This window comes from Equus asinus, chromosome 2 (assembly GCF_041296235.1).
Source record: "Equus asinus isolate D_3611 breed Donkey chromosome 2, EquAss-T2T_v2, whole genome shotgun sequence".
Lineage (NCBI taxonomy): Eukaryota > Metazoa > Chordata > Mammalia > Perissodactyla > Equidae > Equus > Equus asinus.
Genome location: NC_091791.1, coordinates 148,456,000 through 148,479,080, shown reverse-complemented (window position 1 = coordinate 148,479,080; position 23,081 = coordinate 148,456,000). Strand labels below are relative to the sequence as shown.

At 39.6% G+C, this 23,081-nt stretch overlaps 1 protein-coding gene across 1 annotated transcript in view; it reads right to left on the bottom strand.

Moving 5' to 3' along the window:
* Positions 1 to 23,081, bottom strand: part of FBN1 (fibrillin 1) — a 227,109-nt gene that overhangs the window by 26,543 nt on the left and 177,485 nt on the right. The window contains exons 43-50 of the mRNA XM_014852866.3: positions 20,291 to 20,362; positions 17,091 to 17,216; positions 14,077 to 14,199; positions 10,255 to 10,380; positions 8,169 to 8,285; positions 6,938 to 7,066; positions 6,184 to 6,303; positions 3,693 to 3,818 (exon numbers count right to left, since the gene is read on the bottom strand). Of these exons, the coding sequence (XP_014708352.1) occupies positions 3,693 to 3,818; positions 6,184 to 6,303; positions 6,938 to 7,066; positions 8,169 to 8,285; positions 10,255 to 10,380; positions 14,077 to 14,199; positions 17,091 to 17,216; positions 20,291 to 20,362 (939 nt within the window). The remainder of the gene's footprint in view (positions 1 to 3,692; positions 3,819 to 6,183; positions 6,304 to 6,937; positions 7,067 to 8,168; positions 8,286 to 10,254; positions 10,381 to 14,076; positions 14,200 to 17,090; positions 17,217 to 20,290; positions 20,363 to 23,081) is intronic.

Sequence of the window (23,081 nt, the reverse complement as noted above, 5' to 3'; positions counted from 1 at the left end):
TCAGTGACTTCAGGATGGGGACATTCAGAGATGGAATCATTCACAAGATCCCTTCATTGATGGCTCTACTTGCATGTGTTGGGATAACATTGAGCAAGCACACTGGGTTAGGGTAGACCTCCCAGTTCTAGTACTTACTGTGATATCACACTATGCTGTTTATTCTGTGTCCCCTAAGCCCTGGAACCAAAATAAAACCTCAGATTCCAGGCACAGAACAAATAAAGATGCGGCAATTTTGTGGAATGGCAAAAATACAATACAATAGTCGTTCACTGAAGCAGCTACTTATGGAGTTGCTCTCTACAAAAAGCATGTAGGGCTTTCTGCAGATTTTACACACACACACGCAGACACATACACATACACACACACAAGCTTGTTTACCTCAACAGGACAGTGAAGGTAAAGAGGAGGGCAGGGAGACAGGTGGACGAGAGGGAGAATAATCTTTCTTTTAAAGACTAAATTTCTTTAATATCAATTATTTCTTGGTGACTCCAACATGGAAGATGGGATCTAGTTCCTACAAAATTCTCCAACATTGCTTGACATAATTTTGGAAAGTGACTTTTCCATTTCTTATAGAGAAAATTGGGTAACACTAAAAAGTGAGCTCATCCAAAAGCCTGGAGTGTGTTTTTTCTCAAACTTGACTTCCAAAACCTTGCAAACGCCTCTTGAGTTACACAGAGGCTAAAAGCTGTAGGTTTTAAGGAAATGCTTTCATATCCATTTTGCACAATTCCCCTTTCTTTATGTCTGACCAGGTCTGCTTTCTTCTTTTTCCAATCCCAGTAGCATACTATAGCCACCTATGCATTTCTGTTAAGACAATTTCACCAGCTTTTATTTCATGACAAAGGAGACAATGAAAGAATAGCTGAGTTGCCAAAGACCACAGCAGAAAAATTTTCATGAATTAAAGTAAAAAATATCTGTCTATCAATCATATTTACTAGGCTATGGAAAGTCAAATTAAGTTGGCCTCCCCAACGAACTTGTTCAACTTTTTATGGCTACCAACTGTTCTGGATAAATTATCTCTGGTTTCTACTCTACCTCCACAACTGCTATAGCTAGGACCTAGCAGGCACCTTCAATGAACCACTCCTCTGAAGGCCAAGAGCAATAAACGTCAGTCTTTGTCCTGAAGCATGTCTGCCATCCAAATGTCTGCTTTGCTGAGGAGCTTCAAGATGTAACAAATGATAGTTTCTTGAAGGGCACCTTTAATTTACTTTATTTCAAGTTCACTGTCATATACAATGTTTTGCATTTATTGATCTTGTTTTTATTATTTATGCCTACAACTGTCTTAAGATATAATTTATTTACTACAGTCATGCATCACTTAACAATGGCTATGTTCTGAGAAATGCACCGTTAGGTGATTTCATTGTTGTGCGAACATCACAGTGCGTTTTCACAGACCTAGATGGTATAGCCTACTATACACCTAAGCTATATGGTACTAATCTTATGGGGCCACTGTCGTATATCTGGTCCACTGTTGACTAAAATGTTGTTATATGGCGCATGACTATACACACAAAAATGTCTCCACAAATGTATTAAAACTTAATTCTCTCCTATGTCTCCCAGCTTGTAATGTTTCTTTTAAACCTGGATACATGCAGGTTCTAATAAATATTTGTTAAAATTCTCATTCTGTTATCCTTTTATCACAGATAGTACTCCACCCCCCAGCCCTGCCTCCCCAACACCACTCCACCCCCACCCCTGGAAAAAAATCTAGGCATTACACAGAGGCTCAAACACATGAAGTTCAGAGTGAGCCTAAATGATGAATTCCCTTCACTGAACTTTGTAAATAGGAGTGGCTTATTTACATGTATGGCCTTCAGGTGCCAGGATCTGTTCACCTGAGTCCTATCCTATTTGTTCCTTCAAAAACACTACCTGTGGTTCTGTGGAATTTTCTCATTTCCTGGGCAAGAGAAGTCTGACTCCTAATTTGTCATCCTATAAGAAAAACCCAGTTCTTAATCCCCTGGCTCCAGCAAAATCTGTGCTCTGTGGGAGATTTACATTTGCTTGTGGTGATTCTCTAGAATTGGTTTATTAATCAAAGGTACCCTGCATTGGGAAAGAGAGCTGGGCTCGCCCACATCCTTTAACTAGGGCTCGCTAGGGTGCCTGTTTACCGGTCCATCTGCAAAGAGGCCTTAATGACCTTTTAAATTTCATCAGAACTACACAAGTCACTTTCCCTGCTTGCATTCCTCAATTCTGGCTCTGCCTCTTGGAGCTGAGCATGTGGCAGGACTGCTCACAGCTGGGCTGACTCTTCCTGCAGCGTTAGCTTGCTCTCTGACAGGCCAGTGCAAATTGAATTAATAGCCTATGAGTTTCCTCTGGCCTGCCACATCGGCAGATTCACACCTGGTTTCTCACTGCTCTCCTTCCAAACTCAGGCTAAGCCAAAGGCACACAAAAACAAGGGAGTAGGAGTTAGAATTTCTCTGGCTGGTCTGAACCATACAGACAGAATATCTGCTTGAATCAAGCACCACCCCACCCACAACCCTGAAATTCACATGGGCCTCTGACGGCTATCTACAAGAGCAAACCAACCAGAGGATTCTCAACTCTCTTGCTTCACATTTCTAAAAATTGGGTAACAAAACGACCAGGAGAAACGTAAAGAGTGAATCAATAGAATAACCATAACAAGAGTCTATGAAGGACTGAGAAACTAACAAAGCTTTGTTACATACTCAGTGATTTCTTGGGCAGGTGATTCTTCTGTAAAATGTAGAAATTGACTTCCAAAAATTAAATGCCTTGTCCTAGGCTAAAAATGGCAGGGCTGAGACCCCAGACCCAATTTCTGGAATCGCAAATGATATCCATTGCCTTATTTGGTAATATGGAAGCAAAGCAAAAGAAAACAAAACAAAATGACCAAGAAAAAGAAAACTGAACAATAAAACAACACTGGGGGGTGGGGCGGGGAATTGTGTGTATGTGTGGGGGTTTTTTGGTTCTGAATTCATTAAAATAGTTTGTATAAACAGATAGACACACACAACTGCATTGTTTAGTAAATCTATAAACAGTTTTCTGGGACATAATACACTGTGTTATGCTTAAATTCAGGCTCCCTTCTGATTTTTTTTTTTGTGAAAGTTCACAAGTATTATTCCTGAAAACAGACGATGGCCCAGCAAGAATTCTGGTCAGTTTAAATTTATTTTTCTGCTTTCTTAGAAAACTTGTGATGTAAGGGGAGGGCACATTAACCCAGGGGCATCCTGGTTGATCTGCATTTTTCTGTCTGAAAGTCTAGGTTTTGGCTCATATTTACACAGGTTACCTCTTCAGAGGCAGAGAATCCGTAGCTGAACTTCCCCCAGGCTTTGCCATATTCAGTGGCTCAGGGCTGATCCCCCTCAGACTGACCTGTTTGCATCACTGTTCTTAGGGGCAGAGAGAGGTTTAAGTGCCAGGATAGTTGTTGTACAAGCAACCATAACTTGATGGATGAGTTTTTAACCTTAAAAGTAAAAATGAACTTTCTGACATATGGTAATCATTAGACCTCTGGGTGAATGAAAACTCTCCCTCTTCTCTTTCAAAAAGAATCAAAGCTTTGCCATGTTTCAAACATAAAACCACAACAAATAAACACAGAGGAATGAAAGTCTAAAGCCTTCAAAGGCACTTACCTTGGCACCTTCTTCCAGTGGAGGACAAGGAGAACCCATCTGGACACAGACATTTGAAGCTGCCTTCTGTGTTACTGCACGTGCCCAAGGCACAGATTTCTGGCTCTTCAACACACTCATCAATATCTAAAAGAATTACATGTGTCACACAAAGGCAAAACTAAGGCGACACCATCAAGTACCAAATGCAAAATGTGGAAGTACAAAGTGCAAATGAGTTTAGAACTCTTCCAATAATGAAAATATTTTCCTGTATCCTAATGCTGTGAGTGAACTTCTAAGCTGTGATGACTTCTAAGAATTAGTTTTGACGGTTCTTGTTGTAAAAATGGAATCTGCAATTGCCTTCTAAGGGACGCAGAGAAACATCTCTTACCCAGACTGAGTTGTCTGGCTAATTAGAAAAGCTGGAGTAATTTCATACCACCCCAAGCTAGGAAAGAAGCAAGAGACTCCAGAGTCTGACTTCACCACTGCACAGTAAGTAGAAGCGCTGAAATTTGAAGGCTGTTGACAATGAGTTACTGAGTGAGAGATCTAGGCTTTTGGACCAAATTTACTCGCCTCCACTCATCCATGATGCTTTTCTCAATACCCCATGCTATAGCTCTAAACTATGAATTTCATCAATACTGTGAAAATAATCCTATGCAGTACAAACTAAAGATATCACGGAAGATGAGGCTCCGAACTCTCATTTGCAGGTTAATTTTTCTGAAGACAAAAAAATCTTCCCTGTATAGACAGTTTTCCTCTCATCATACAGATAACAGGAATCTGATACACTTAGAATTGTGCCATATTTATATCTCAGCTACTGTAAAGGGGTGACTGAGGGGGGTCCGAGATAAAGTTCGAATGGCTTGGGTAGCCATATGCCCTAGTTTACCTGGGAGAGTCCTAGCTTATGCCTGTTGACCTGGCCTCATTATGAATGGTGCCCTCCTCAAAAGTGTGTTGGTTTGGTCAATAAATTACATGATCACCCTACTTATGGAAAAAATATGGTCACTCTTTCCAACAGACTTACTCATCTTTCCCCTGACTTTCAGCAGGAATTTGTAGTGAAAAAGAGGTAAGTTTTGATTCTGAGCCACGCTATTTTTATGGAAATACATTTTTTCAACAAAGCACACATCTCTTGTATCTTGAGGCTCTTTATTTTCATGTTTGTGCAAAGAGTTCTACCCACACCAAAATGTACTCACATTACACAGCTTTATTGCCCAAGTTCCAGCTAAAAGGAACTTAGGAAATTAACTCTGTTATCTTGACTTAATATTGTAAATACCACACAATAGATATTCCAGCAATGTGCAATGCAAAGTGATTATCTGCCTGTACAATGCAAAACCAACCTCTTTCTCACTCCATGCTACACATTGCATTTATAATTGCATCATGCTTCTTGTGGTTTATTAACTAATCTGAACTGCTACTGCTGATGGAACTACTCCATTCCCACACTCCCTTCACCACAACATCCAACCTTTTCTTAAAAGAAAAGCCGACTTTTGTAAACATGCTCAAATATTTCTTTTTGGTGGTTGTAATTCTTTTTCTTATAGTAGAAGTTAACCTGTAGACACTGACTTCCTAAGAGTGGGGACAAAGACTACAGAATGGGCACATTTATTGACTATTCAGGAAGTTGTTTTTCTTTCTATACATTTCCATTCTGTTCATTCTAGGGGAATTTTGCATTAATGATGTATTGAATGATGCTGGTTTTTAATAAAAGTAAAACAACACTTTTAATAATTCGCAATTAGGCCCAATTTTGATAAAATGTTTCCATTTAGAATATTATCACTTGACTGCAATTTAAATTGGATATATAATGAAATTTCTCATGATGATATTAAAAGTAGAGAAAATTCTTACTCATTATGCATTAGATGTAGATCTCTTGAAAGGTGGGGGCATGGACTAGACTTTTTAAAAATCCTTTCAACCCTAGTTATTTATGAAGGTCTGGAAATCAATGTCCTTCATTTAATGCAAGGACATATGCAATGAGGAATGCAGTACTACAAAATTTGCTGAGAAGTTATTTGTGGTAACATATTTCCATTGCTCTCTAGGTCAAAACAATATAAATTATATAGCCACATTCACTCAAACTTGAATCTGGTTACTTAAAGATTTTAACTGGAATCAGGAAGCTATTTTCAGTCGCAACCTATTGGTACCTAAAAACATGTAATCCAGGATTTTTTACAAGTTGTATAAAACACATTGGAAAAGAGGGTCATATGACCACCCCATGAACAGGGCAAAATAGCTTCATCAGAGATCAGCATGAGAATTAGATGTCCTTGTCTCACCATCTAAGTATGAGACATAAGTCACAGCCTCTGTCCTTGGATTTGTTTTTGATTAAGTATTCTAAAATAAAGACATTATACATACCATCACAATAATTTTGACTTTGATAATGCCAATGCATTAACCAAAACTGCTCATTTCCAAATATCGATAGCCCTCCTACCTTCACACTTGTCATTGTGCAGACTGTATCCAGGTGGACAAATGCATCTGTAGGACCCATCCAAGTTTTGACAGGTGCCTGGTGCACATTTTCCAGGTTCTAGAAGACATTCATTGATATCTGCAAAGAAAAGGGAAAAAGAAGATAGAGGTTCTCACTGGCATGATTTCCGTCAAGCAATTAAAATCCAAAGAAATTGGAATCAAATCAAAGAAATACATAAAACTAATTAAAGTCCACAAAACTCTATCATGGAGAAAAATTAATGACTCAATAAAAATAAGCTTTATTGGCTTTCAGAAGTGTGTAATATAACAGCCATATTTTATTTGACCTACCACAAATTAAATATTTCCAGAAAAGTGTTGCATGTGAAAAGGCAATGGATACGAAGATTTTTGAGAGCACCCAAAAAATTACATAAGAGTTTACTACAAAGCTATTTTGAAGAAAAAAATATAAGAAAGGGAACTACAGTTGCTTATAGAACAATTTAAGAGTCTAACTGTGAAATTTAACAGTTTATCTGTTCTCTGTGAGTACGACAAGTTAATTTTTAAAGATAAGGGAGAAAGCAGTATGTGTGTGTGTGTGTGTGTGTGTGTGTGTGTGTGTCTCGGGCAGGATTAGTGTAATCCTACTGCGATGTTTTTCCTCCAGACTTCCAGAAGGAAGGGTTGTGATAGAGACTGCACCTTTCTTTGAGTGGTCTCTGGGAGCGTTCTTTGGAGGGTCTTTCTGAGGCAGCACTCACCCACACAGGTTCTCCCATCTGGAGCCACCTCATAGCCTTCATTGCACTGACACTGGAAGGACCCCACTGTATTGATGCACTGGCCATTTCTGCAAAGGTTCCCATTTCCAGTTGCACATTCATCAACATCTGCCAAAAAAATATCCGTTGATATATTCCCCCCAAAAAAGTCATAATCCCATTAAAACCATTAAAAACCATTAAAGGGAAAAATACTTATTCTGAATCTCAGCAGCTTTTGCTGGCTCGACTAAACATAAGAAATGCCAGTGAAGATCTGGTTTGCAATAACACACTTGGCTTTAAGCACCTATCAAAACCTAACAAGATCACACAATTCTATTAATTAGAGATTAATAATTTACATTAGAATTTTATATGAGTTTACCTTGATCTTCCTTTAGGTTTCCTTTTTAAAGGCTAAAACTGAATTACTAATACACAATACAGCTGAGGGTATTAATAAATATTCTCTTAATTAGAAGTATATAAAACTAGCCTCTAGCACAATATAAAATTTGGTTTATTACCCTTGCTTATGAATAATAGAGCATATTTTATAAGGATGATTTTATAGATTCAATAATTTACTTCTTTTAAGAGGCTATCGTGAAACATCTGGACAAGTAGATGTCCACATTATTCCTGAACTATGTAATTTCTATACAAAGAATCACTTTTGTACACTTTAAAATATAATCAATTAATTTTTTTTTTAAGATTGGCACCTGAGCTAACATCTGTTGCCAATCTTCTTTTTTTCTTCCTTTCTCCCCAAAGCCCCCAAGTACATAGTTGTATATTTTAGTCGTAGGTCCTGCTGGTTGTGCTATGTGGGATACTGCCTCAGCATGGCTTGATGACCGGTGCTAGGTCCGTGCCCCGGATCCAAACCAGTGAAACCCTGGGCCACCGAGGTGGAATACACAAACTTAACCACTCGGCCATGGGGCCGGCCACATAATCAAATTTATTTTGAAATTTGTTTAATTCACAGTATGTAGACATAAAAATTATAGCTGCTCATGAGCATCTGAATAAAAATAATGTATGTAGTTACTATATGTGACATTTAATTAACATATTATATTTAACAAGTCTTTTAAGCAATTGTCATGCATAAGACGGCATATATTGAAAAAAGATAGCCAGTACACTGGAGATGATGCTAATTACAAAGAACACATGCAAAACTGACTGTCCTTGGTGACTGATTATTTTGCACACATACCTATACAGTCATTGTTGTGAGAAAGGATGAAACCATGGTTGCAGCGGCAGTTGAAGGAACCAATTGTGTTTCGACAAGTTCCGTTCCCACAGGCATCTCTTTCACACTCATTTATGTCTAGTAGGAACAAAGGACATAGAAAAACATGATTATTAACGGAAGACGAGACTGCACGGGTACCTGGGGTTAAAGGGCATTTTTGGGTTCACAAAGTGTCATACATAGGCTGAGAACTTCTTGATGTTGGTATTAGGTCCAGCAGTGGCCGCTCCCTGTGAGAAATCAGCAAAAGGCGAGGTTCTAAGCCTTAGGAGTAAATCGTTTCCTTGGTTGGCATGTGAAAGGAGGCAAGCTAAGGACATGAGAACTGGACAAGAATTATTTTATTCTATTTACTTCTAGAATTCTCCACCCTTGCCACTTTTCTCAAATATTTTCACTTGGAAATGGAAAATTCTGTGCGCATCTGGATCTTGATTTGCTGCCACCTCTGGCAAACTTCAGCCTTTAAGATTCTCACTCCAGATTACCAAAAAGCAGTGAGTCACCTGATATTACCCTGAAATCAGCAACAAAATAAATTAGCTTTCTAACTCACCTGACATTTTAGACATCTTTTCCTTTTTCCCAGTCCACTTCTGAAAACCTATAACCATTCTCACCACATGGTGACTTATCTCACTCTTCCAAACTCTCCTAATGTGATGGCACTTAATTTGGCTCTTCTCATACACTCTTGCATTATTTCTCTTTTTATTGGTCTTTGACTGTTTTGTAGAGCTATTTTTGCGTCTTATAAGTCTTTGCTTTTCGCCCCAGCAGCTAACATCTTTCTTATAAAGAGTAGGTGTGCATGATATTAAGGAGGAAACAAGTTAAAATGAAAGAAAGTTGATGCTGCTGGTTTTTGAGAGTAAGGCAGAATGAGGAGGGCAAGGACAAAGGGAAGGAGAGGGAGTGAAAGTTAACACGTCAGATTCTCAAAATGTAGTGTTTAGAGTTAGGATTTCCTTTCCTTTCAAATTTTGGACATGAAGATAAATTATCTGTGATCCTAAATCAGGAAGCTATTGCTGACCCCAAAGTGACTCCAGTGTGTGTTTGTGGTTGACTGCATCCAGATGAGTCATCCTGCCAGCAATTAAAAGCTTCTGCCTTGATTCATTTCTAGCCAAGCAAGTGGAGTTCTTCGGTAGGGCAGGTTCTTTGGTAGAGGGTTCCAGATAATTTAGATGCAAGAGGGAGAAAGTAAGTTGGACAGGGTCTCATTAATATGCTGGGGTTCGCTCCCCACTGATGAGCAGGCTAATTATACTCCTTTAATTTAAAACTTATCTGCTCTGAAGAAGACAAAACTTTATGAGAATGTTCCCTACTGGATGAATCCAATTATAGACAAAGGCAAGTACTTCAAACATTATTCTATTGATTGTTCTTTATCCAGCTGTGAAACCGATTCATGTTCATGAAGTCCCCAAAAGACTTAATGGATGTTGCTTTAAAGTAGATAAAGAAAGGAGGGAAAGAGAGAAAATGATTGATTACATATTTGAAGTTGATTCTAAATTAGCATCCTGACTGAGTACCGAAACCAAGGAAGAGATTTTAAATCTTGAGTTTTTTTCCTCCTAGGAAAATGTTTCTTTACTTTTTTTGCCTTTGTAGGATCTGTAAATTTGCCTTTGAGGATATGGTACAAACTATAGACCCTTCTCCGAAAATGCTCACACTCAAACGTTCAAAAGCTGCCAATAAGGCAAACCCACCTAAATATTAGAAAAGAATAAACGGCTACTAACATCATAAAAAGTAACTTTTTGTCTTACTATCTTTCTCAAGTGATCCCTTAGTCAAAAGTTTTTCTGAACTTACAGCCAAATGAATATCAAGAAAGAGGTTTATCATGTTGAGATTGCCAAAGATTAAATACCAAGAGATGTTAATGCTACATGCCTACTGTGTTTTTATTTTATAAATAGCAAAACAACTACTGAAAGGTCTGGAATTAACTTTTATGTACATTCAGATGCAAATGAATTTTTCAATAGGATATGAAGGAAGAATGAAATGATAATCATATACTCACCCAAACACATGGTTTGATCAGCATTCGTTTTAAAACCAGTGTGGCAAATGCAATAAAAGCTTCCAACTGTGTCAATACACTGTCCATGGCTGCATATATTGGGGATTTCTTGACATTCATTGCGATCTGTAGATAAAAAGTATCTTAAGTTAGAGCTTAGAAGACAAAATCAAATTGACTAACTTACTTCCAGATATTGTTCTCAGGATCAATTCTAGCTCTAAATTAAATCAGTAAAACAGACACAGGCATTGTATTTATTTTTGCCTCAAAATTTGTTAAAACTTACTCTCATCTACTGGGCATATTCAGAGTATGTTAGCAATACATGAGCAATATCCAAAAAATGTTCTGAAAAGTGAGAAAACTTAGAAGTAGAATGGGGAAGAGGTTGGGAGATAATCCATCTGATCATCTGCCTTAGCAGCATCACAGACTGTGGAACCGAAGTATTTTGTCTGGTCAAGATGTGGTGCCTCAAATCATGGGCCGTTCACAGCTTCCTCTGGAAATTTATAACAAAGTCAAATAAATCCCATTCCTAAGATAGGTTTTCCTGATGGACAACCCACACTTTCCTTGTTCAAGTTTCACCTCATTGTTCTGTCTTACTTCCACAACCTTTTGTTCCATCTTAACCAAGTCTTCATGTCTACATACGGCTCCTTTTAGCACTTGACAATTCTAATGATGTTTCTTTCTTTTCATTCATACATATTCAAAGGAAAGCCCTCTCATCTTGTTTCTGCCAGTCTTTAAGCTCTAAATTATATTTATCCTCAAGTGAATATTTCTTGCTCTCCTGAAATCTGATTATCAGAGGGGCAGAATTTATTGCATGAATCCACAAATGACATAATTGCATGCCTACTTATGTCTCTAATTTAATTTTTTAAAGCTCTCAAAATTCTTTGTTTAGGGCGAATGTAATTTGAAGAGCACTGTATCATTCTGATTTTCCTACTGTCACAAAAGAATGCAAATAGCAGATAGCCACCTGGGGTGTAGACGCTGTCTAGCACAGCAGCACCTGCTCTGAGGTGTATAACCCAAACTTGCTGTTCGCCTGCCCTGTTTACTAAAAAGGCCGCAACCGGGAATGGGCACTTTTTGCTGCACAGAGCAGTTGTGCCCATGCCAGAAGAGAAGATATCCCTTTCATTTCATGTGCTCAGGCTGCCATTTTTACAATGACTTCCTTCCAATATACAGAACATTCAGAGTTGGAGAATCACTGTACCATTTAAAAGTCTCAAGTGAGGCTGAGTATATCATTAAGAGGGGAAATTGGGATAGAACAGTTTAGGACCACCGCTGGCCTATACAAAAATGCTAGTTAACTTAAATTGTGATTATTCCCATTGGAAAAAAATGGATTTAAAAGGAGCAAACTGCTCCCTGGGATAGGCAGAGGAAATTCATTTCCATTGCCAAGCTCTGTGAAGGGAGCTGATTTGAGGAATGGTACTTCAGGGCCTACCACAGTTGGCCCAAACCTTGGGTGCCCTCAGGCAGTACTGGATCTGGGACTACACAAGGGACCAGGTCTGTTTCATCTCTGGGGCCCACAGGAAATACAGAGATTAAGGATCTTCTTAGAACAGGATCCTCAATTAGGAATTTTCCTTCCTACGTTGCCTATTTCATGATGGTTTTAAGAAAATGAAACATGGAGTACTTTGGGGTTCTATTGGTGAAACAGAAAGATATAATTCTAAAGAACTTGACTATGAAGTTCACTTTGTCTTGAGACCAGAAAACTGGGTTTCTACAAGCCCCAGGATTTGCACTCCCAGGAGATTAGGTCTGAGGTTGAGATAGGAGATCTAAACAGAGAGTTTTGGAGGAAAAAACCCATACAGTGAGTGGAGAGAGAGGAGACCATGAGGAAGTGGTTGGGAAGAACCTATCTTTCATCTTTCTCTGAGCAAGATATTTCAGAAGGAGGCTGCATTTGCTCTAACTCTACATCTCCTGAAGTCAGACTAGTATCCTGGGCTTAGATAACTAATTGCCCCCTCAGATCCCTCAGGAACAATGTGGGTATTAAGGCCAGCTGTGATTTGGGGTAGGAAATGATGTACTTATGAATTCAAATAAAAATATCATGACAGAAAGAAAATCTTAGTTCTTTTCATTTTAAACACAGAAGGAGAGGAATATTTTGCAGTACGTGTGAAAAATGCCATGTATACAATAGCATTTAAAGACATTTTAAAAGATTTTTAAAGTAGGATGTAACTGAAGACATTTCCAGAGTGAAGTCTTCAACTCTAGAGCCTGAATAGTTGCAAAACTCAAGTACATTCCTTTTCTTCTAAGGATTTCCACGAACGAGGAAAATTGAGATTTGGTTACAAATAACACTCACTCAAGTACTTATCTCTGGTTAATGCCTGATGAGTTTTATTTATGTTAATGTTCTACAAGAAAATATGACAGGGCTTAAGCCCCAGCAGGCCCTGGCTGGACATGCTGTCTTGATGTATAAATAACTTCTTGCCTGAGGGTGAAATGGTGTGAAATGACACATTCTATATTATCAGCAATTCTTTATTTTGATTGGAATTATTTCACCCAGTTTCAAAGAAATATAAATTAAGAGCAAAATGCAGGGAAGTGGTATTGATGCCAAATTTCACTGGGGTATTGTGGTTCCTATCACAGACGTCCCCGCTTTTCCTGTCGCGTTTTTTTAATACGTGGACAACAACGGTTCTGTTGACAAAATGCTAAACACTTGCACATGTTCCTTTAAACTCAACAAAACAAGTCCTGCTTCTCAAAGTGAGTTTTTGTTTTGCTATTACACCCTCTTCCCACCAAGGTCTCATGAAACAATGCAAAACATCCTACAGAGAGCAGTGCATTTCCTACCACTTAATCACTGGTGGCCAAGGGAAGCGAAGGAAAACCTGACCGTGTTCCCTGGTGTTTTATTCACAAATGCGTAAACTATCCAGGAAACTCCCTGTGAAATGAACCATAAGCAAAAGAACATTCTTCCTGACTCCTTGCTAAATATATAATGATTTATAATTACTCAAAAACTTACATGAAAATCATTCTGAGGTATTATTTTGTTTTCTGGGCTGAAACACCAGCGTTTTAAGTGTGATCCCACTGGCTACCATCAGATACTTAATAACTCGATCAATTTCAGTGGGTAACACTCATCCTTCTTACTTCTACCACATCCCTGGCGAAAGGGAACAACAAAAGAACCTCAGCTCTAGAGGAGAGTTTCTCATCTTACTGTGGGTGACTTTCTAGCTAACACATGCTGTTGACGTGTGCTGCCCTCAGTGAGTGATCTGTCGTCTGTAAGATGTTTAGGGGGAGGAGCAACGTTGCTGGTTCTCTTTGTTCGGTTCATGCAGGTTAATGTTGCACAGCTAGGAGGGCTTCACTGTCCAGATTTGGGGTGTGTGCCTGGGATGGTGACAACCTCACCTGCCTAAGGGCGATTATGGGAAAGGAAAAGAAGTATTTGGTCCTGAACACTGGCTGAGGAAGTGTGTGTGTGTGTTTGTGGGTATGGGTGTTTGCAACAAGGCAGCAGATAGCCAACTATGAACTCATGTACGTACATGATTTATTTCTTGTTTTGAAAACATTTCATCTATAAAGAGGGAAAAAAACTAAGTGTTTAGACATTTCAACAATTTTCCTTTTTTCCAGTTTACTAGAACTCAGCAGTCTAAGTCTTAATTCACGTAGTCTTCAACCTAACCATCTCAATGGAAGTCCAAGTATCTGAAGCTTGATGGCGATAACCATTGGGTCGTCCCGACAGGGGTTGGGCTGGGGGAGACTACTTGCCATTGCACTGCCCCGTGGACGTGAAGCGGTAGCCGGGCTTGCAGTCACAGCGGTAGCTGCCAGCGGTGTTGATGCACTCGGCATTGCGCTGGCACACCGGCCCGTTCTGACACTCGTCAATATCTACAAGCAGAGAGAATTTAATTAGAAGGAGAACAGAATCTGGTGTCAAGTCCATGAAGCCTCTCACAGAAAATAGATCTATATTTTCTAATTTTGATTGGTTCTATTGAACAGACAACGGAAGACTGGAAACTCATTTTCTAATTTTTCTGCTTTACTAATACTTTTCATAAATGTGAGTACTTGATTCATGACCACATATGGACTCCAATGATGCTCATCTCTGAAAAAAGTCATGAAACTCAGCTGTTAGAGCCCAGGACTTGATATGGGTATAGACTAATATCCTAGGAAATCTTGTATTTGCTCAAAGCCCCAGGGTTTTATGACTAGTCAGGTTACTTTTGTCTGGAAAGTTGTAAGATCTGGCGAACAGAGCATCTCAAACCTTAATGTGCACACAAATCACTTGGGATCTTGTTGAAAGGCAGATTCTGACTCAGCATGTCGGGGAATGGCCTGAGATTCTGCCTTTTCAATAAGCTCCCTGGTGATGCTGGTGCTCCTGGTCCACAGACTGTGCTCTAAGCTGCCAGGCTGTAGGGGCTCCTGCTTAAATTACTGCCACATGGCAGTGAAACCAAGGAAACTTAACATGAGAAGTTGCCCATAAATCTACTGAAAACAATCCAATTCTCATTATGAAAGAAAAGAATAAAATGGATATTGTGTGCTCCAGAGCTTTGTCTATGCTTGGGCTATGTTTGCCTATCTTTTTTTTTTTTTCTTAAACACATACCTAATATAGTTCAAACTCATGGCATTGCAAAAGTTACTGCACAGTCAAGGCTATCCTGTGGGGCAAAATACAGCTTCCCTGCCCCTGCTTCAATGAAATAATGTAATTCAGTCTAAGTACAGTAAAGGGAATAGCCTGTAACAATGGTGGGAGTCAGCCCTCAGCACCGGTGCTGGAGTTTTACATAGAAGTTGGCTCAGCCAAAGAAGTTTCCACAAGGGGGCGGCAAACACATCAACCTATACCTCTGAGGCCTGTGCTTTTGTGGCGGAAAAACTCAGGACTATAGCCAGTGGGAGTTTCTGTCTAATGTGTGGTGGGGTGTGCCTCTCTGTGCAATAGATACAAGAGCAGAAGTATGCTTGCCTCGGGTAACAATAGGTCCAGCACCCAGCACCACCTCCCCCACCACGTCTGCCTTGCTCTTAATTCGGAGTATACAGAAACACAGAGGGTAGCTTGTGTGGGAGAAGCCAAACAGTGTCACAGACAAGCATCTCTGTGATGCATCAGATGCCTAACATCTGATTATATGCATACTTGGGGAGAGCAGACGCATGGATGCTCCCTAAATCACGTCTCGAATCCATTCCAATTTCAGTGTTGCTGAGGCATGTACTAAATCAAACTTTATTTCTGGTTCTGAGAGCTAAGAGTGTGCTGGGAAGCAGCTGACCCTGGATTAAACATTTACTCCAAAGATGAATATTCTGTGAAATGGAAACCAAAATTTGGAGCACTTTGTAATCTCAGTATCCACTGAATGCTCCCTCACAGCAAAGTGCCTTGCACTGGTGAAGCCATATATTTTCAATCTCACGTGTGTAGCAAGGTCGAGGTTGATATAGTGGTCATGGGTGGCCTTGCCTATGGGTTCTGGCCAAGGGCTGCTGCTTCAGCAAATACAAGTACCAAAGAGGCACCTAGGTAGAGTAACCATCAAAAGGATCTCTGAAGGGAAGAGAAGGGGAGATGCCAGAAGAAGGTGTCAGTCATCTTGAGCTATGCATGAAAGGTGTGAGACTGTGGCTAGGAGGAAGGCCGCCACTCCAGCACTGTAGGATCATCTGCTGGGGACTCCTGTCTCCTCTCCCCTATCATGCTTCTTCCTCAGACACCTGATCCTTGATGCCTCCAAAAGCACAGGGGCCAGGCCAACGCCAGAAATGACTATCGCCTTAGGGAGGCTCTGAATGGCTATCACCCCATTTCTACTCCCCTGCAGCAGGCAGAGTGAGCGACATGTGCCAACTTGGCCATAGTAACCGAAAGCCTGGTGAGGAGAATTTAATAAGCATGTGCTTGGGACTATAATTTTACTCCTGGTCTGTCGCCAGGTTACATGATGATTTTTTAATGTTAAAAGGTTGACATACGTTCTCTAATACATACTCTAAGGGGTAATAACCCTTTCTAACATGAACAAAAACTCTGCTAGAGGCCTCAAGTTTAAGTATTAAATAGAAAATTATTCCAGCTATCCTAGGGCACATGGTATATTTAATAACCAGGAATGTCCCTTTTACTCAAATGTAAAAGAAGACTATCTTCCCCAGATGTAGGAAAAATATGAAGTGCTGTAAGGAATGCGCAGAATCACAGCACATACACACGGCAAGGGGAGGTAATTTGAAAATGAAAAAAGTACCATTTGCATGCATGCCAACATTCTTCATATAAAATCGAATTTGCTGTTCTAGCCATTTGGAATTCTCTCATGCATTTGGAATATTTGCATTAACCTTGTTTTCACTTGGGAGTAGCAAAGGTTCCATTTGGAAGAGAACACTGATTTTGAGATTCAACTCAAGATGACTGCCCACCACTCATGCTCACTTGCAAGCAATGTGAAACAAAAGCAATCTATCTGACACACCCAGGAACTCAAGGCTTTTTCATATCAGCTGGAAAAATCTAATACATTGTGTGTGGGGGGCGGGGGCTGGGGAATGTACGTCCTGCTTTTTCCACTGGGAGTTAGGGATTTTTTTTTACATGAGATTTCATGTTGTTCCACACGGTGCCCTTCACTATTGCTTGAGCTTGATGAATTTCTGAAATTCCAATGTTATGAAATTGGCCAAGCGTGTGTGGGTAAGAAGCTCATTAGTTGGCTCATTTCTGGACATGATACAGTGACAACATCACTTACCTTCACAAACCAACAACTTGTCATTATAGAAGAAGCCCACCGGACATTCACATCTGAAGCTGCCAACCATGTTGATACACACTCCATTTTCACAGACCCCTGGGATCTCCCGGCATTCATCAATATCTAGAAACAGAGCAGTCACGTGTGAGTTACAGCACAGCACATGGTCCCTGGGCAGGATAAATTGGGATTGAAAGTCAGCTGCCTCTAACTTGACATTCTACGTAAGGTCTAAAACCAAAGAAGAGAAAGTGCGGTGCATGTGTGTGTGCGCATGCGTGTGCCAGCGTGTGGGGGTGTGTGTTGAGGTGCTGATGACGGAAGTGGGGGACATCAATACAAAGCAAACTGAAACAATTAAACTGCTTTTCGGACACACATATGTCTATCTGGATTTACTGTCTGTTTTTTTGGTTTTGTTTCAAAACATCAGCTTTGCCCAGGTAGCAGCCATCTTTGCACCCACTGGGTATGCACCAGATGAGCAGAATAAAAGTAACTGCTGAGAGTAAATGGCCTCTCTACCCAAAGTGTGTGGTGGTGTTTGACTAGAATGGGAAACGAGAGCTGGTGAAGAACAGAGAAGGAGCCCATGGTCATAGCCAACTCTGACCTTTCAAATTCCACTTCCACACTCCCTTCCTCCTGGGACGTATTGATGATGGACATGTTAAAGAGAGCTATAGAAGATATGAAAAAAGACCCAAATCAAACTTTTAGAGATGAAAACTACAAGGAGGAAGTCAGGTGTGGGGATGGAAGCTGGGCCCAGGTTGACTGTGAAGACTGAGCCAGGATTGAGGAAGGACTGTCACAGTAGACCGTGGCTTCCTAAGGCCAGAGGCTGGGCCTGGCTGCCACACCACTGTGTTACTGCCCCCTACCATGCTGTCTGAGAAATATTAAGTGTCAATTAAAATGTGTTAAATTAAGAACCAGTTTTGGAAGTGGAACTGGTGAGTATTAAAACAGGACCGATGTGGGAGCGAGAGCAGCGTCAGGACCTGGGCCGTAGAGCTTTGGTCTACATCACCCATCTTTCCAATTCACCAGGTTTCTGTTACTGTTGTTGAGGGAGTGTCGTTTACATGTTATAGTCAGGAGCCTCTGCAGAGCACTGTGTTTGCCTAAGCTGTAAGAAGACGGCCACAGACTTCAGTGGAGCCCACAAGAGCTGCCGCAACTTCAGAAGAATTACACTCTAAAACCACCCTGTTTTAAAAGAGAAACTTGACAGGCCATCGATTCATTTTAGAACTTTTCTGAAGGGTTTGATTTTGTTTGAAGGCAAATTGACCTCTTTAATGGAAAAAACAGCTTAGAATCTCAAAGGCTGTATTACTATTTTGAATACAGGCAATTATGGTTTTAGATTTTTCACACATTTGTCATTCAGGGTGTTACAAAGTTATGCAAAGTAACATGACAACTGTGTATCATCAGCAAACAGAAAAACAATTCAGATGACATTCTTTTGGTATGGGTTAAAACATGAAATATTATACACATTCCTTTGTTTTAAATATGTGATGTATTATCAAGTTTAACACTAACAGGCTGGGTCAAATTTCTAGCCATTGTTAGGCATAAAATAGCAAAAAAGACATATTAAAAATTATATTTTCTTTTCCTGTCTGGATTTCATTTGAACTTCAACTTGGAGAAGTTTATATTTTAAGACAAGATTAATAAACTTGCTATAGTTTTAACCCCATACGAATGGGCTCTGTATGCCAACAATCTTAAGACCTTTCAGAAGGAGAGTATAAAGCTTAAATAAAACAAAGTTTCTCAGTCATCTAAATATTTTGTCATGGTGGAATTTGGTAACAATAAGGATATTGCTAACTATCACATTTCCAGTTTTCAAGGGCTAGAGGCAAAGCAAGCTGTGAGTCAGGACTGGATTCTGGTCCCAGCTCTGTTATTAATTAGCTGGTGACCTCGGCTAAGTCCCTTCCCCTCTCTGGGCCTCTGTCCCCTCAACCGTAAAGCAAGGCATTTGGCCTAGATGATGTCTGAGGCCTTTCCAGCTCTACTAGCAGACGATGTTAATGCTGTTTCAAGTCTTTGCTTGCTGCCAACCTTGGAGGGCAGGCCTTGCTGGGGTACACGCCTGGTATGTCCATGGAGAATCATTACCACTAAAGACCACTTATCTTCGGATCAGAGATTCTGGGGAGATTAAAAGATCTGTTTTGGGAAGGGGAAAAACAAAGCAGCGAGGGCCAGGTGTTTCATGCCAATGTCATTTAGCAGTTTTTCTTTCCAAACCATGAAGTTTCTTTGGACGTTGACTAGACTGCGGAGCCATATGGATTTGGCACTAAGCGAGCCAGGCTGATTGCTGGACCAGACCCTTGTTTTCTTAAACAAGGTCATTGGAAAGGCTGATGTGGATTTCAGTTTACTTATTAGGAATAAGGTGGAACAAAGCAAGTGGTGATGTTTGCTACTAGACACAATCGCTCAGACTTAAGAGGGGCATCTAAGGATGCATATAAATCACGCTAGGGAAAAACTCTGAGAATGCAATCACTTTCCATCTACTTTTATGTTATTTGGTTTTAAACCACAAAGGCATTGCCTCCGTTGGCTGAATGCTGTGCAATACTTCTGAATCTTGCACAAGCATCTCTAGTACTGTAGTGGTCTCTGCTCCAGTTACCAGACGGGGCCTCAGATTGGAAAGATTTTTTTTTTTATTCCACAACTGAAATTCCCAAAGCAGATGACCTGAGGAGATTCCATGTGAGATAAAACTGATCCCCCAAAATGGTTTTATGTGAACAACCTACACATAAGGATTGGTATGAAAAGTCATATTAAACTCATGTCTTAGTCAGAAGGAAGGACTGGGAATTATAGTCAAATCAAACGTCAACTGGCCCTACTCCCAGAATTTCTCTCTTTGTTGATGCCTAGGGTTGGTTCAACTAAGCTTGATTGTAATTTTGTGAAAAGCTTTCCAGTCCCCTTAATCATGAGCAAGAAATGCTGCTGCCAGTTAGGTGGAGCTACACAGGGTGTTTGCACACTGTGTTTCAAACTGAGAATCAGTGTTTCAATAAAGCTAAATGGCATTGTTTAACGATTTGTCCTTCTAAGAAAAAAAAAAAGCAAAGCGAGAAAATCACGGTGTGTACTCCCTTAACACAAAGGCAACCAGAAAGTTCCAACATGGCATCATAACTCACCAACAGGCAAGCCGGTGTAAATGTCAATGACGAAGCCTGGCCTTTGACTTCCACACAGTGTAGCAAATTCATCTGCAGTGATTACACGAAGGTGGGGTGAGGGAAGTGGGAACAGTGGCACCAAAGAGCAATGAGTAGGCTGAAAGACATTACTTGTAAACATTCTTGAAAGGTATTTATCTGTATTTTGAAGAATTCAAAACAAAAAACAAATCTGAAAATTCCTACAGATGTTGCAACTTTGTCGTCCTTAACACAAACCCTGAGAGAAAGCGACCTCATGTTGATGTAACAATGAGGGAGAAGCAAAGATCTCCACATCCTATGCCACTCTTTTGTATGAGCTTGCCTGTAGGAATTTGGGTTTCTACAAGGATGTCATTCAGCTCTGAACCCAGGGACAGACAAGAGTGCCTCTTTCCAACTCTGCATTAAGGGATCTAGGATTTGAGGAATGCTTACAAAAGCCATTTCCTCAGCACACTGGGGGAGACCATAGCAAATCCAGCCAAGTTCTTGACATCAGGTCTATTAATGACTAATTCGGGTCAAACAACCAACTTAAGTCATGACTTCAATTTTTGGAGCTGGATTTCTTTTGGTGCAGCTAGCTCTCTTGTTCTCTAGAACTTCTATCTTTCTCTCTCACACCTGAATTTATCAAAGTTGATAATAAAGGATGAACTAAATGTCATCTGTGGTCCCTTCTAACTCTGAGATTCTGTAATTCCAGATCACGAATGTAACTTATATGGCATGGTATCAGTTTAAGTTCAAAATGGCCATTGCCTTATTGGTCAAACCCAGTGAAAATTAGTAAAAGTTTTCTAGAAGTATTTTAACCAAAAGGTAGCATGTTCTTTTCCTAGTGCTTTATTTTCTTAATCTAGAGTGTCCACTTCAAACAATTGTCATGCCAGCTAACACTGTCATCCACGCAAATTTCAGGGACTCCTAACATGTGTGCAGATTGCATAGCTAATGAAAAGCCATGACTGGATTTGGCCAATATTCAAAATGAAGAAGAAATCTTGCATTCTATATTAGGAGTATGCAAATGCTTAAAACTCAGACAGACATTTCTGAAAGTAAATGACAGTCTTTATCAGGGGTCTCTAAAGTGGTCTCCAGGGGAAGATACAATGATTCATAAGCTAAAAAAGAAAATACTAGGACTTCTATCTATCTGTGTAAAATTCCTTCAAATTAATTTTGTGTATATTTTATAATAGAAGTGTTCATGAAAATAATAAATACACTTTTCAATATAACTGAAAACAAATATAAAGACATATACACATATACTTTTACATGTAAATGCATACGCCAAGTGTATGTAACCCCCAGGTTTTCTGCTGATAGGTATGCATGATTAAAAGATTTGAAGAGCATCAGTCAAGATCAGGGGCCAGCAAATTTTTTCTTAAAGGACTAAAGAGTAAATATTTTAGGTTTCGCAGGCTGTGCAGTCTCTATTAAAACTACTCAACCATCTCATAAAAGCAGCCATGGGCAATATGTAAATAAATTAGTGCCTGTATTCTAATAAAATTTTATTTACAGGCACCAAAATGTGAGGTTCATATAATTTTCAGGTCATGACATTATTCTTTTTCCTTTTTGCAACCATTTAAAAATGTAAAAATCATTCTGAGCTTGAGGGCAATACAAAAATAGATGGTGAGCTGGATTTGGCCCATGGACTATAGTTTGCCACCCCCTGGTCTTGAGACATCTTGCAGAATGGAGATAATTCATAATTCTAAGTGATGGTTATTACATTATTTTTAGAGCAAACAATGGATGAAATGGTATATTTCACTAAAAAAGGAATCTTCTGTTTGTGAGTTGTCAGGTAGCACCAGACAATATAGATTTAATATATTACAGATCATGGTGGGGAATGGAGTAGACACTACAGAATACTCTAGTCAATACATGCATGATAGTGCATTCAATCTAAATTAATAGCCTTAGTAAGTGATGCCATCACGATATACATGATATATGTTATCCACTGTAAGCTACAAGAACAGTGCACCAAAGTCTTCACTTTATTTACTCCAAGGATGTAAGTTAGACCTTTTTTTTAAAATAAGTAACATTATATAGATTTTTCTCTATGAGGATATAAGAAGAAACTTCTCTCAGGTCCCATTATCAAGAAGATTGTACTTTCCTTTAGTGTTGAGTTTGCAGTATGGTCACTGAGACTGAGACTGGATTGTGTCTCTCTCTTTATGCGAGCTGCTAGAAAGTCTAGAGCCAAAGTTATTGCTCATCTCTGGCCAGTGTGCAGGAATCCCCAGCTTGGGTTTTGTGTGTTAGCCTCACTCCTTGCTCCAAGTTGCTTACCCTTGTTTGCATTTGCCTTAGGCCTTCTTATTTTACATTTGAATCTTTGTGGGCTGCCTTCAATTGTTTTTGGAACAAGACTAGTTATAAATAAGTAAAAATAATAGGAACATGGTTCACTTATTTGTCATATTGCTTTGCCTAAAGTTTCCAGTCTTTTAGTTACATGGTGAACTCTGTAACAATGATAACAATGTTTATATTTTTGTGATATGCTGAGTCTCTAAGTCTGGTGAATGAACTAGTGTATAAAATAGAAAGCATAATCTGTGACTCAATTTTCAGCTGGAAGGACCAGGATGAACTGTGAATTTAAATCTTTGCCTTTGTGAGCTCATTTTTTCTTATGAAGACAAATAATGCACCCTTTTCTTCCCTTGCTGAGACTCACGTCCCCAACAAGTCATGGGTAATTTATTGACCTATATTTTTGGTA